The following is a 14,183-nucleotide window of genomic DNA, read 5'->3' on the forward strand; positions in this document are numbered from 1 at the left end:
GTTCCCCTGGGGGTACTCACCTCAGGAGAGGGAAGCCTCAGGGTCCCAATGAGGCTTCCCCCTCCCCTGTAGCTGCAGGCAATCCAGCGCCAAATCCCCCGAAGCGTCCCGCAATCCGTGCTCGACAAGCCTGACAAGGCTTGCTATATTTCCCCTACCTGGCTCTAGTGGGAGGAACTGTTCCGGCTTTCAGCACGGAGATAGGTGAAAATAGCCGATCTCTGTCGGGTCCGCTCCACTACGCAGGCGACTTGCGCCTGCGCAGGAGAGCGGCCAGACAGCGATCGGCTATTTCCGCCTATCACCGAGCGGAGAGCCGATACTGTGCTAGAGCCGAAATGGTAAATATTTACATATCTTTTCGCCGCCGCCGTGGGACACAGGAGGACGGGGGAAGCCTCGATAGGATCCGGAGGGTTCCCCCACCCGAGGTTAGTACTCCCCAGGGAAGCTTTTCTTCGTTACAGGTTTTCTTTAAGGCTTTATTTGTTATAAATTGGATGATTATGGCTTACAGACCATTACAATATTGTAAAAATGCTCAATATTCCAGGCTCAAAGTGTCAGACTCTAATCAGCCAATTAATCCAAAACACCAGCAAAGGGTTCCTACTTCATATATTAGTTTCACCTTTTAAAGTGAACCTAAACTGAGAAGGATATGGATTTTTCCTTTTAAATAATACCAGTTGCCTGACTCTCCTGCTGTTCCCGTGCCTCTAATACTTTTAGCCACAGCCCCTGAACAAGCATACAGCTAATCCAGTCTGACTTCAGTCAGAGCACCTGATCTGCATGCTTGTTGAGGAGCTGTGGCTAAAAGTATTAGAGACACAGGATCAGCAGGAGAGTCAGGCAACTGGTATTATTTAAAAGGAAAAATCCATATCCTTCTCAGTTTAGGTTCCCTTTAAGTTGAATTACTGAAATAAATGGACTTTTGTATTCAAGTTTCACCTGTATTTACCTTTATAGTGTAAAGTCATTTGTGCAGGGTCCTCTGCTACTAATGGATAATACAGATGGGAGGATAAAAAAAAAACATGGTTACTATAATCAGTTGCTGGACATGCAACAGCATGCAGGTATCCACACAGGTTCTTGACGTTGGCAGTTCTAAACCACAAACTTATGGCAGACCTACACCTCTGTTCTAATTCCTATGTTGCTTTTGTTACATAATGTACACAAGTACTATTCTTTTACCAAGAAATAGGGCGCTTTACCAGTAAAATTCATCCCCAAAGCTTCTGTGAAGAGTCTAAAATATGCATGTGCATATGCAAGTACAAGCATGGGGTAAATCATAAGATGGAATCCCAAACCCTAAGAGCTAAACAATATGGTTGCTCCCATTATGAAAATGTCAAAAAGTCATGCAAGTTATTTTCAGGTCTCAGAAGTTATTTCATGGGCTGTCCGCTGCCCATCACGTCTGGCTGGGGTTAGATTTCACACTGTTCTACCCACTGACGTTTGCCAAGACGTGGGAGCATCTGATAGGCTGGAAAACCATCCCATGTTCCATGGGAACAACCATCCCATGGGAACAGAGCATCTGTATCGTATTGTGTTGTTCTTTTGTATGCAAGTTTGTAACTTGACTGTGTAATATGTTGTGTCTTGACATTAAAGAAAAAGAATAGTAGAATGCTTCATTTAAAAGAGAGACTTAAAGGGGCACTATGGCGGAAAAAAAAGTTTCCATTTCTGCTAACTTGTGATAAAAAAAAATTAAATCTGCCACGGACTCACCATGCCCCTCTCTGAATACTTTGGGGTGTCTACTTTCCAAAATGGGGTCATTTGTGGGGTGTGTTTACTGTCCTGGCATTTTGGGGGTGCTAAATTGTAAGCACCCCTGTAAAACCTAAAGGTGCTCATAGGACTTTGGGCCCCTTAGCGCACCTAGGCTGCAAAAAGGGGTCACACATGTGGTATCGCCCTACTCAGGAGAAATAGTATAATGTGTTTTGGGGTGTATTTTTACACATACTCATGCTGGGTGGGAGAAATATCTCTGTAAATGAGATTTTTTTTAATTTTTTTTACTCACAATTGTCCATTACAGAGTGATTTCTCCCACCCAGCATGGGTATGTGTAAAAATACACCCTGAAACACATTATACTACTTCTCCTGAGTACGGCAATACCACATGTGTGACACTTTTTTGCAGCCTAGGTGCGCTAAGGGGCCCAACGTCCTATGAGTACCTTTAGGATTTCATAGGTCATTTTCAGGCATTTGGTTTCTAGAGTACTCCTCACGCTTTAGGGCCCCTAAAATGCCAGGGCAGTATAGGAACCCCACAAGTGACCGCATTTTAGAAAAAAGACACCCCAAGGTATTCCGTTAAGAGTATGGTGAGTTCATAGAAGATTTTATTTTTTGTCACAAGTTAGTGGAAAATGACAGTTTGTGAAAAAAACAATAAAAATCAATATGCGCTAACTTGTGACAAAAAATAAAATCTTCTATGAACTCACCATACTACTAACGGAATACCTTGGGGTGTCTTCTTTCTAAAATGGGGTCACTTGTGGGGTTCCTATACTGCCCTGGCATTTTAGGGGCCCTAAACCGTGAGGAGTAGTCTAGAAACCAAATGCCTCAAAATGACCTGTGATTAGGACGTTGGGCCCCTTAGCGCACCTAGGCTGCAAAAAAAGTGTCACACGTGGTATCGCCGTACTCAGGAGAAATAGTATAGTGTGTTTTGGGGTGTATTTTTACACATACCCATGCTGGGTGGGAGAAATATCTCTGTAAATGGACAATTGTGAGTAAAAAAAAAACAAAAAATTGTCGTTTACAGAGATATTTCTCCCACCCAGCATGGGTATGTGTAAAAATACACCCCAAAACACATTATACTACTTCTCCTGTGTACGGCGATACCACACGTGTGACACTTTTTTGCAGCCTAGGTGCGCTAAGGGGCCCAACGTCCTATTCGTAGGTCATTTTGAGGCATTTGGTTTCTAGACTACTCCTCACGGTTTAGGGCCCCTAAAATGCCAGGCAGGGCCGGTTTAAGCAACAATGGGGCCCCAGGGCAAAATAAACCTGGGGGGCCCCCCAACATATACCCCGGAACAAAAATCGGCATTAGGGGACCTTTTTTGCAGCTGGTATAGTCAGGGTGTGAAGTCCCAATCGGTCGGAGCTCCACATTCTGGCTATCCCAGCCTGCATGGGGGACAAGGGGTTAAAAAGTTTCAGGAGGGGGGACCCCACATAATTAAAAAAAAAATTCCCACACTCTAAACATAAAAAAAAATAATTAGAAAATAGGAAGAAATGCCAGGGATCTTCATACAGCCATATTGCGGCTGTATAGCGATCCCTGGCCAAAGCGCTGCGGCTGCATATGGACCCCCTGGTAACCCCGTCAGGAAATTTATTGCGCTTTCGTTTGATGCATGTAAAATTACACTGCCGTTAGGTTTGCTACTAAAAGTGACATTTACCACATTTGAAAGTATACTTTTTTCCTTCGAAACTTTAAAATCGATGTTCTCAAAAACTATAAGGTCTTTTTGAAAAATTGTTTTTCCTCTTATTCCTAATGATCTCCTTAACATATCCTGCAAATTTAGGGTTTCTAGCATTTAAGGTGGATTTGCTATTAACCATTAAAGTCGGCAGGTTTTTAAATGTGTATTTTTTTTCCTTTGAAACTTTAAAATCGATTTTCTCAAAAACTATAAGGCCGATTTGAAAAAAAATTTTTTCCTCTTGTAGCCACTGGGGGCCCCTACAAGCTCTGGGGCCCTGGGGCAGCTGCCTCCTTTGCCTTTATGGTAGCACCGGCCCTGATGCCAGGGCAGTATAGGAACCCCACAAGTGACCCCATTTTAGAAAGAAGACACCCCAAGGTATTCCGTTAGTAGTATGGTGAGTTCATAGATTTTATTTTTTGTCACAAGTTAGCGGATATTGATTTTTATTGTTTTTTTTTTTTTTTTTCACAAAGTGTAATTTTCCACTAACTTGTGACAAAAAAATAAAATCTTCTATGAACTCATCATACACCTAACGGAATATCTTGGGGTGTTTTCTTTCTAAAATGGGGTCACTTGGTGGGGTTCCTATACTGCCCTGGCATTTTAAGGACCCAAAACCGTGAGGAGTAGTCTGGAAACCAAATGCCTCAAAATGCCTGTACAGGGGTATAAGCATCTGCAAATTTTGATGACAGGTGGTCTATGAGGGGCCGAATTTTGTGGAACCGGTCATAAGCAGGTCATAAGATGACAGGCTGTATTGGCACTGAAGTGCAGGAAGCGCAGGATGTTCTCAAATCGTGACCTGGACATGGCAGCAGAGAACATGGGCATATGATGTATTGGGTGCGTAGACCAATAAGACCGCAATACATTCTTTTTGACTAGACCCATGTTAAGGAGAAGGCCCCAAAAAATGTTACGTTCGGAAACTTGGAGTGGTTTCCACCGAAAAGGCTGGACATGGTAGCTTCTTGGATTGGCGGTTGCGTATTGTGTGGCATAACGGTTGGTCTCAGCGACAATTAAGTCGTAGAGACCAGCAGTGATCAGGAAAAAAAATTCTGTCACTTCGGTGGGGCGGGTGAGGGTTTGGCCGGGTGATCAGAAGCCCGCAGGTGGCAGATTAGGGCCTGATCTGATGGATAGGAATGCTAGGAGGTGACAGGAGGTGATTGATGGGTGTCTCAGGGGGTGATTAGAGGGGAGAATAGATGCAATCAATGCACTGGGGAGGTGATCGGAAGGGGGTCTGAGGGGGATCTGAGGGTTTGGCCGAGTGATCAGGAGCCCACACGGGGCAAATTAGGGCCTGATCTGATAGGTAGGTGTGCTAGGGGGTGACAGGTGGTGACAGGAGGAGATTGATGGGTGTCTCAAGGTGTGATAAGAGGGGGGGAATAGATGCAAGCAATGCACTGGGGAGGTGATCGGGGGGGGGGGGGGGGATTCTGAGGGCAATCCGAGGGTGTGGGTGGATGATTGGGTGCCCGCAAAGGGGCTGATGTGGGTCTGATCTGATGGGTATGATGGGTAGCAGTGACAAGGGGTGATTGATGGGTGATTAGAGGGGAGAACAGATGTAAATAATGCACTGGAGAGGTGTTCAGGCGGGGTCTGAGGGTGTGGGTGGGTGTTTGGGTGCCCGCAGGGGGCAGTTTAGGGTCTGATCTGATGGGTAGCAGTGACAGGTGGTGACGGGGTGATTGATAGGTGATCAGGGTGTGATTAGAGGGGAGAATAGATGCAAGAAATGCACTGGCGAGGTGATCAGGGCTGGGGTCTGAGGGCGTTCTGAGGGTGTGGGCGGGTGATTGGGTGCCCGCAAGGGGCAGATGAGGGTCTGATCTGATGGATAGCAGTGACAGGTGGTGACGCCATGATTAATGGGTGATTAGAGGGGAGAATAGATGTAAACAATGCACTTTGGAGGCGATCTGAGGGCGGTCTGCGGGCCATCTAAGGGTGCGGGCGGGTGATCAGTTGCCCGCAAGGGGCAGGTTAGGGTCTGATCAGATGGGTGTTAGTGACAGGTGGTGATTGATGGGTGATTGACAGGTGATCAGTGGGTGATTACAAGGAAGAATAGATGTATACAGTACACAGAATCAGAATCAGATTTATTTCGCCAAGTGCAGCAGTTGCCACCCTCGGAATTGTTTGTGGTACACATCGGCATAGAGCATAGTACAAAGCGGCAAAAACATAGTAGTGCAAAGCATGCAATGACAGACAAAGAACAATAAAACAACTTAGTGCAAGCAAAACATGTGCAGACAAAAGACTTTAGGGTATTGTAGTGCAAAAACTACGTGCGGAACCTCGGAAAAGTACATATTTATTTAGGCCTGGGTCACAGATGTTCTATTTAGTTTTTCTGTGTGTGTGACTAGAGTTCAGAAGGCACACTGCTTGGGGGAAAAAGGAGTTCCTGTGCCTGGAGGTTTTGGTGGAAATAGCCCTGTAACGGTATTCTGAGCGCATGCGGTTGAAGAAGCGGCTACCGGGATGGTGCGGGTCATTCGTGATCCTGTATGCCCTTGTTTTTAATCTGGATGCGTGGAGGAGGTCCAGAGGTGGCAGGGGTGACCCAATGATTCTTTCCGCTGCCTTGATTACTCTTTGAAGTCTGTACCTGTCGCTCGTGGTGGCACCCCCATACCACACGATGATAGATGAGCACAGGATTGACTCGATGGTGGCAGTGTAGAAGCTTGATAACAGTTCCTGCGGCATACCAAACTTCCTGAGTTTTCTTAGGAAGAACAGCCGTTGCTGCGCCTCTTTTTGGCATTTAGTGGTGTTTTCACTCCATCTCAAGTCGTTGGTGATGGTAGTGCCCAGAAACCGAACACTTGATACTCTGGTGACTTCAGTGCCTTCGATGAATACCGGGCTGAGTGGTATGAAATCGATAACCAACTCGACTGGGGGGGGTCTGGGGAGGATCTGAGGGTGTGTGTGTGTGGGGGGGGGGGTGATCAGGAGCCCCCAGGGGGCAGTTTAGGACCTAACCTAAAAATAGCGTTGACAGATAGTGACAGGAAGTGATTGATGGGTGATTAGAGGGGAGAACAGATGTAAACAATGCACTTCGGAGGCGATCTGAGGGCGGGTGTGTGAACGATCTGAGGGTGTGGGCGGGTGATCAGGTGCCTGCAAGGGCCCGGTTAGGGTCTGATCTGATGGGTGTTAGTGACAGGTGGTGACAGGGGGTGATTGATGGGCGATTGACAGTTGATCAGTGAGTGATTTTACAGGGAAGAATAGATGTATACAGTACACAGGGGGGTGGGGGGTCTGGGGAGGATCTGAGGGTGTGTGTGTGTGTGTGGGGGGGTGATCAGGAGCCCCCAGGGGGCAGTTTAGGACCTAACCTAAAAAAATAGCGTTGACAGATAGTGACAGAGAGTGATTGATGGGTGATTAGGGGGGTGATTGGGTGCAAACATGGGTCTGATGGGTGGGCAGGGGGGGTCTGAGGAGTGCTGTGGGCGATCAGAGGGCAGGGGGGGGGGGGGGAGATCAGTGTGTGTGTGTGCAGACAAGGAGGGCTGCAGCCTGCCCTGGTGGTCCCTCGATCACTGGGACCACCAGGGCAGAAGGCAGCCTGTATAATACGCTTTGTATACATTACAAAGCGTATTATACGCGAACTGTGTGGCGATCCGTGGGTTAACAACCCGCCGGCGCTTCCGAACGGCTGGCGGGTTGACGTCGCGGGTGGTCGGAGCCTATCGTCGGCGGATGCAACGAGCGCGCGATCATCGGCCAGACAGCAAAGAACGAGCTGCCGCCGATGGGCATATTGCGATCGTTCTGCGCACCACTTTGCCGCTGCCCATTGGCTGTGGGCGGTCGGCAAGTGGTTTTTTGTCTTAAGAGTTCCCTTAAAGAGTAACTGTCAGGCTGCAGAAGCTATTTTAAACCTCTATTCTCCTGTGTTAAACAGTTTAGAAGGAAGCCCAAAAGCCATTAGTGAAGATAAAAATCTCAGTTACCTTTGATGTGTGCTTATCAGTAAGGCTGTTATAGACCCATAAGGACGCAAGCCGCATACTAAACTGCAAAGCATTCTGGGGCCCTCCCCTCGGCTGCTAATGAGACGTTACAGCAGCTTGTAATCAGTCCAGCGCGTAGCACTGATAAATCTCCGGGCGAGTACACTGCAGGAGTCAGCTATTGTTCCTAGCCACATGGCTCATTAATATTCACTGCACACTGTGTTATTCAAGTAGGAGCTTATCTGTGATCAGGAAGCAGGCAGGACATGACGACACATTTGACAGAAAAACATGGAGCCTGCCATGAGCTGTCAGGAGCATCTATCTCTGCATATACTATATACAAATTCTGTGAAATCCAAACGTGGACAGTGAAATGCATATGTAATGTAAGTACAGCCAATCTTTAGCTACTGATATATGTGTTTATTTTCTCTGAGACCTTATACCTAACAGCTCCTCTTTAAAGGGAAGGTTCAGGGACGCCTTGAAAAAAATAAAAATCCATATCCACTTACCTGGGGCTTCAGCCCGGAGGACGTCTGATGACGTCAGCGCGCCCGCGTGGGATGCAGAAGAGCCCGTCCTTGGTGTGTAGAAGAGCCCGACCTGGCAGCCGGCCTGGCCAGGTCGGCCACCGAAGACGACCGGGAGCCTCTGGAGCCGCGGCGAGGGCACCTCCTGCCTGCCACGGGCTGGAGGAAGCCCCAGGTAAGTGGATATGTATTTTTATTTTTTTCAAGGCGTCCCTGAACCTTCCCTTTAAAGCGGACCCAAACCAAAAAATGTTTTAATTCAAAATATTTAGTTGCACCACTCTGACACGTACAAAGATAAATAAACACGCCTTAAAGCCTCTGAGCATTTCAGTGCATGCTTTTCACCCTTCTCTTTTCACAACTAGGGTTATACAGGTGGCAGCCATTAAGCAATTCCTCCTTTGCCGGACACCACCTACTCCACCAGTCTGCCGGATTCTGTCCCAGCAATATGAAAGGAAGGGAGGGGTTCCTCCAATAAATGTAAAATATTTTACATTTGTCATCATGCAGCTGAAAAAAGGCTGCTATTCTATTATTATTTTATTTCTGTAATCTTGTATTTTTAATTTGGGTCCACTTTAAGTAAACCTATGCAAATTTTTCACCAGAAAACCAAAGGAAAGGGTGCATACTAAGTCCCGCTGCATGTGAGCTGCTATTTATGGAAATCTGAATAAAACAAAACAAACGTTACCAGAACAGACTCCTGGAGACACAACATAGTTCAGAACCTTTAAAGAGACAATGAAGCGGTAAAAATATATGATATAATGAATTGGTTGTGGAATATGGATAATTATTAGAATATTAGTAGCAAAGAAAATATTCTCATTTTTATTTTCAGTTTTATATTGTTTTTTATAATATTGCACCATTCTCTAATATTTGCAGTTTACACACTACTCCGCATTCTAAATGATTTTACAGAGCAGGCCAGTGAACTATTGACATGTCTTCTGGTAGAGAAAAAAAAATGACAGTGACTGACACTTGAGATAATAAGCTTCAGAAGACAGAGCTCTCTGCGACTTTGAAAGTCATGGATCATAATGGCTTTTTTGCATAGATAACAACTGGCGTTTCCTAAAGTGAACCTTAAGCCTAAAAAAACGAGTTTTACTCACCTGGGGCTTCCCTCAGCCTCTTGCAGCTGATCGGTGCCCTCACTGTGTCCCTCCGATCCTCCTGTCCCCGCCGGCGGCTACTTCCGATTTTGCCGTCACCGGCCGTCAGGCTGGGAACGCGAGTGATTCTTCGCGTTCCCAGCCACAATATCGCCCCCTATACTGCTATTGCGGCAAGGAAGGCCTTCCTCATTTTTTTTTTTACTTAAGTCCCTCTTTAACTCTTCCTGTACTGGAAACAATATTAGACTTATGTCTCTGCTCCTAATGTTTTATTTCTTAGCTGTAACACATACAAATCATTATATCATTTTTTTTTTTCCCGCTTCAGTGTCTCTTTAAACAGAGTAAGGGTGCATTCACACTATGAGCAATAATATTGTATTTGAAATCACTATCCATACAAATGCACATTACGCCGCAGCATAGCACAATGCAGCGTGCACAGTGTGTATGCATTTATGCAATAAGACACGCAGTGAAAATACTATCCCACCTAATGTTGTAGGATTTGACTTTACCTCGTGTTTTGCCCTGAACTGTGGCTTTGTTTTCAGTCTCTGCTCTGGTCTCTGCCTGGCCTTTCGAGGAGCCATGCTTGTTCCCCTGGGCCTCACCTATACGGATGGAGAAAATGAAAGCATAGCTGCAGCTAAATGAAAATGAATGGTTTGATTCTGACCTAACCATAATATGCTTCATATATAACGGGTGCATTGAGGCGTGCAAGCAGGTACCCAGCTTCACCATTCACTTAACTTTCCCAGGACAGTAATGAATGCCAAATCTACGTGTCACTTCCAGTTTGTGGCTTCCAGATAGTGGAACAACCATGGACTGCTATAGGAGTTTGTAGTTGACAGACACAATGGATTGTAATGGTTCAGCAAACAGTAAGAGCACCACAGTTAAGCTACATACACACGTTGGACTTTCGCAAGCTACCCGTCCTCAGTTGCTGAGTGGATCAGTCAAAACCAGCCTTATCAGCCTGACGACAGACTGTACACACCGGCAAACTGTCGTCAGAACGACCGCTCCGCGGGCGGGTCTCACGACTGGTAGCTTGTATAAGTCCGAGCCAATTTCCTGCCACGTATTAGACATGTAGATATAGTATGAGTTGATAAATGAGCTAACATGATAATACATTTTCACCGGTACGCTTTAAAGCACATGGGCAGCCAAGGGGAGAAGCAGCCATTTTTAGTAAACTCACTAAGTTATCCTGGCTCTGTGGATTACTTTGTATCTACCGGAAAATGTGCATAGTGTCAAAGTTGTTCGTATTTTCTTACTGGTCACTAAATAGTTTTGTTACTTTGAAGGCAAGTTTCTTCAAACAAGGTTTACCACGTTTAAATAGGTTATCAAAACCAGACAGCACTACAATATCTCCAAACTTTTTGAGATGAGAAAGAGGGACCCTTAAGCAACACCCCTGCCACACCCCTAATCACACCCCCAGTCATGCTGCTATAAAGATTTCCCAATAAAAATATGTTGTTTTCTCATACAAACCACAAAGGTCCTTTCTATCCTGGTTCATTTTCCTTTATAGTAACATTTGAATAAAAGAAATAGATCAATTTAAAGGATGGGAATAAAGTTTAGAGTCAGTTAAACACATTTTTCAGTAGAAAAAGACATATGTTTACATAGATCTGTACATCAGTCCTTAAAAGAGGGACAAATGAGGGAGGAAGAGAGACAGAGGGACAGGGTTCCCAAAGAGGGACTGTCCCTCCCAAAAAAGGGAAAGATGGAGACAAAGGTAAGATGGCCTTTCTTAACTTCCCTCCAAAAGAGGGACAGTTGGGAGCTATGACCACAAATCCACGCAGGTATACCTTTTCTGTCTATATCTTCCTTGGGTTCCTGGTAAATGTGGGAAAGTTGGAGATAAAGGTAAGACGGTCTTTCTTTAAAACTTCCCATTTGTTCTCTAAGCAGTTGTCACAAACAGGCCAGTTTATTTATGATATTCAGCACTGGATACAAGAGCTTGCTACACTTAGGAGGACTACCTCATGGAAGCAGGTGCTTTCAAAGCATCGAAGCAGGCTGGGCGCCTTTATAGCACTAATGCTACAGTGCGCACCCTGCACAAAGGTAATTGGGGTTCCGGCAATCAAATTACTTCTCCCTCCAAGTTGCTATGACTCAGAGGGGTAATAGTATTTCACATGGACGGAAATTAGAGCAGCAGCAGGGTGGGCCGTCATTCATCTCACCCTTTGCCCATCTCACCAGCGGTGCACATATACGTACAGTACATTCCCTCATCTCTGGTGTGTCTCTCCCTCCTCATTTTTTTCAGCGCTCTGAGCCCCTAATGCATTACATTTATGCGGGAACAGAATGCTGAACTGAATCAAATCAAATGAGTCCCAAACCAGTCCCAATGAGGTACCAACCCTCTTCTGCTATTCTCTTCCTCTTCCGGGTCATGGGCCCATCGGCTTTGACCTCTTCCAATTTGCTAGTCTTTTGCTCAACATGTCCTTTCTCCCCTTCATCTGTATATGGAAGAAGAGCTTCTACCAGTTCCAAGAAGATGGCATCATTCAGGACACTGGAACCTGCACACAGGACTAAATTGTATTACTTCACAGGTAAACGGATCTGAACAATATTAGAACTTATACGTTTAGTCACTGCACTTCATTTTATTTTGCAAATCATGCTAAAAAATACAAGGTTACAGTGTGAACAAGGTCTAAAAACCATGTTAATGAGCTCAGGCTTCACACACAGATCCGCCACATTAAAAAACACTGACAGGTGCAGCAGGCGTAGAATAACACATTACAATGACGTACAGTAGCAGTAAGAAGTATGTGAACCCTTTGGAATTATATGTATTTCTGCACAAAGTGGTCATAAAATGTGATCAGATCTTCATCTAAGTCACAACAATAGACAATCACAGTCTGCTTGAACTAATACCACACAAATAATGAAATGTTTCCATGTTTTATTGAGCACACCATGTAAACATTCACCGCGCAGGTGGAAAAATTATGTGAACCCTTGGATTTAATGACTGGTTGAATCTACTTTGGCAGCAATAACTTCAACCAAATGTTTCCTGTAGTTGCCGATCAGATGTGCACAACGGTCCCGAGTAATTTTTGACCATTCCTCTTTACAGAACAGTTTCAAATTCAGCAATATTCTTGGAATGTCCGGTGTAAATCGCTTTCTTGAGGTCATGCCGCAGCATCTCAATCGGGTTGAGGTCAGGACTCCAGAAGGAGTATTTTCTTCTGATTAAGCCATTCTGTTGTTGATTTACTTCTATGCTTTGGATCGCTGTCCTGTATAGTTGTGTGAAGACATCTGCACTCCTAAGTATAAATGGTGTGCAAAGTACAAGATAATCAAATCATGTAACAAAAAAGCAAGGAAAGCAACCTGTACATATACACTGCACCACCATATAGAATGTACAAATAATAAGCTTTATTGAACTACAGTATCACATAAAATCAATTAAAAACAGAGAGAACCTATTAGACACATGACAATGTCAGAAAATAACAAAAGCTCCTCACCTTTTAGATATAAATGGTAACCTGTGCTGCAAATGACACTTAAAGAGAACCCGAGGTGGGTTTGAAGAATGTTATCTGCATACAGAGGCTGGATCTGCCTATACAGCCCAGCCTCTGTTGCTATCCCAAACCCCCATAAGACCCCCCTGCACTCTGCAATCCCTCTAAAATCACAGCCACGCTGCTGACAAACAGCTTGTCAGAGCGGGATGTGTTTATCTCTATAGTGTCAGTCTGCTGCTCTCCCCGCCTCCTGCAGAACTCTGGTCCCCGCCTGCATCCCTTCCCTCCCTGCTGATTGGAGGGAAGGGATGGGGGCAGGGACTGGAGCTATGCAGGAGGCGGGGGAGCAGCCGAGACTGACACTACAGATGTAAACACAGCCTCACAGCACGGCTGTGATTTATGGGGGATTGCAGAGTGCAGGGAGACCTTAGGGGGGTTTGGGATAGCAACAGAGGCTGGGCTGTATAGGCAGATCCAGCCTCTGTATGCAGATAACATTCTTTAAACACACCTCGGGTTCTCTTTAAAGAGACTCTGAAGTCTCATTTTTTAGCTGCTTTTCTTATTTAATCCTCTTTAGCATGAATGCCTTAATAGAATCGCCGCATCCCCGCGGCAGATGAATGATTTATTACAGAGAGTAAGCCCTGCAAAGCTTCCGGGCTCGCAGGGCTTTACTTTCTAGAAGAGGCAGAACTTTAGGCTGTAGCTCTGCCTCCACCACAATGAATATCTGCTGATCAACGCCTCTCCCCACCCCTCTCAGTCTTCTTTCACTGAGAGGGGCGGGGAGGAGGCGGAGATCCATGGAAATTGATTGCAGAGAGGCAGAGCTACAGTTTAAAGCTCTGCCTCTCCAGGGCAGCACGATCTGCGACCTGCAAAGTCGCTTTCTCTATAATAAATCAACCATCTGTTGCGGGGATGTGGCAATTCTACTAGAGCATTAATGCTTAACAGGATTATATAAGAAAAGTAGGTAAAAAATAAGACTTCAGAGTCTCTTTAAGCTGGGGTTCAGGTAATGAGCCCCAAGTATAGAGTGGAGACCCGGGTCTGGTGGGAAAGTGACAAGTGCCTGAAATTGATGCAAGTTTACTAGTGCTCAATAAAAAAGTTATGAAGGCCACAGTATGACCTGAGAATTACAGGAGATAATATGCTCATAGTAAACCAACGAGAAACATAAGTGCATAAACGTGATGTGACAGGCCTGGCAGATGAGAATAGATATATGGCAATCATACTACACCGGCTCAACATGTCCACAATGAGGGTGGGTAAGGCAGCGATCCATCCAGGTAGAGGGAGGCGCAGGGATGCTCCACAAGTGGCGTGGTCCACGTGACTACTTCATCAGTAGCATGTTTATGCACTTACAGTGCTGCCCATAATTATTCATACCCCTGGCAAATTTTGACTTAAAGTTACTTTTATTCAAC

At 45.4% G+C, this 14,183-nt stretch overlaps 1 protein-coding gene across 5 annotated transcripts in view; it reads right to left on the minus strand.

The window, feature by feature from the left end:
* EZH1 (enhancer of zeste 1 polycomb repressive complex 2 subunit) overlaps nt 1-14,183 on the minus strand; it is a 96,608-nt gene that overhangs the window by 53,914 nt on the left and 28,511 nt on the right. For 2 of the 5 annotated variants that reach the window (XM_068262308.1, XM_068262307.1), the window contains exons 8-10: nt 11,596-11,760; nt 9,700-9,795; nt 968-1,006 (exon numbers count right to left, since the gene is read on the minus strand). In XM_068262308.1, the coding sequence (XP_068118409.1) occupies nt 968-1,006; nt 9,700-9,795; nt 11,596-11,760 (300 nt within the window). The remainder of the gene's footprint in view (nt 1-967; nt 1,007-9,699; nt 9,796-11,595; nt 11,761-14,183) is intronic. The other 3 variants (XM_068262309.1, XM_068262310.1, XM_068262311.1) reach the window with 3 other exon arrangements.

This window comes from Hyperolius riggenbachi, chromosome 12 (genome assembly GCF_040937935.1).
Source record: "Hyperolius riggenbachi isolate aHypRig1 chromosome 12, aHypRig1.pri, whole genome shotgun sequence".
NCBI classification, from domain to species: Eukaryota; Metazoa; Chordata; class Amphibia; order Anura; family Hyperoliidae; genus Hyperolius; species Hyperolius riggenbachi.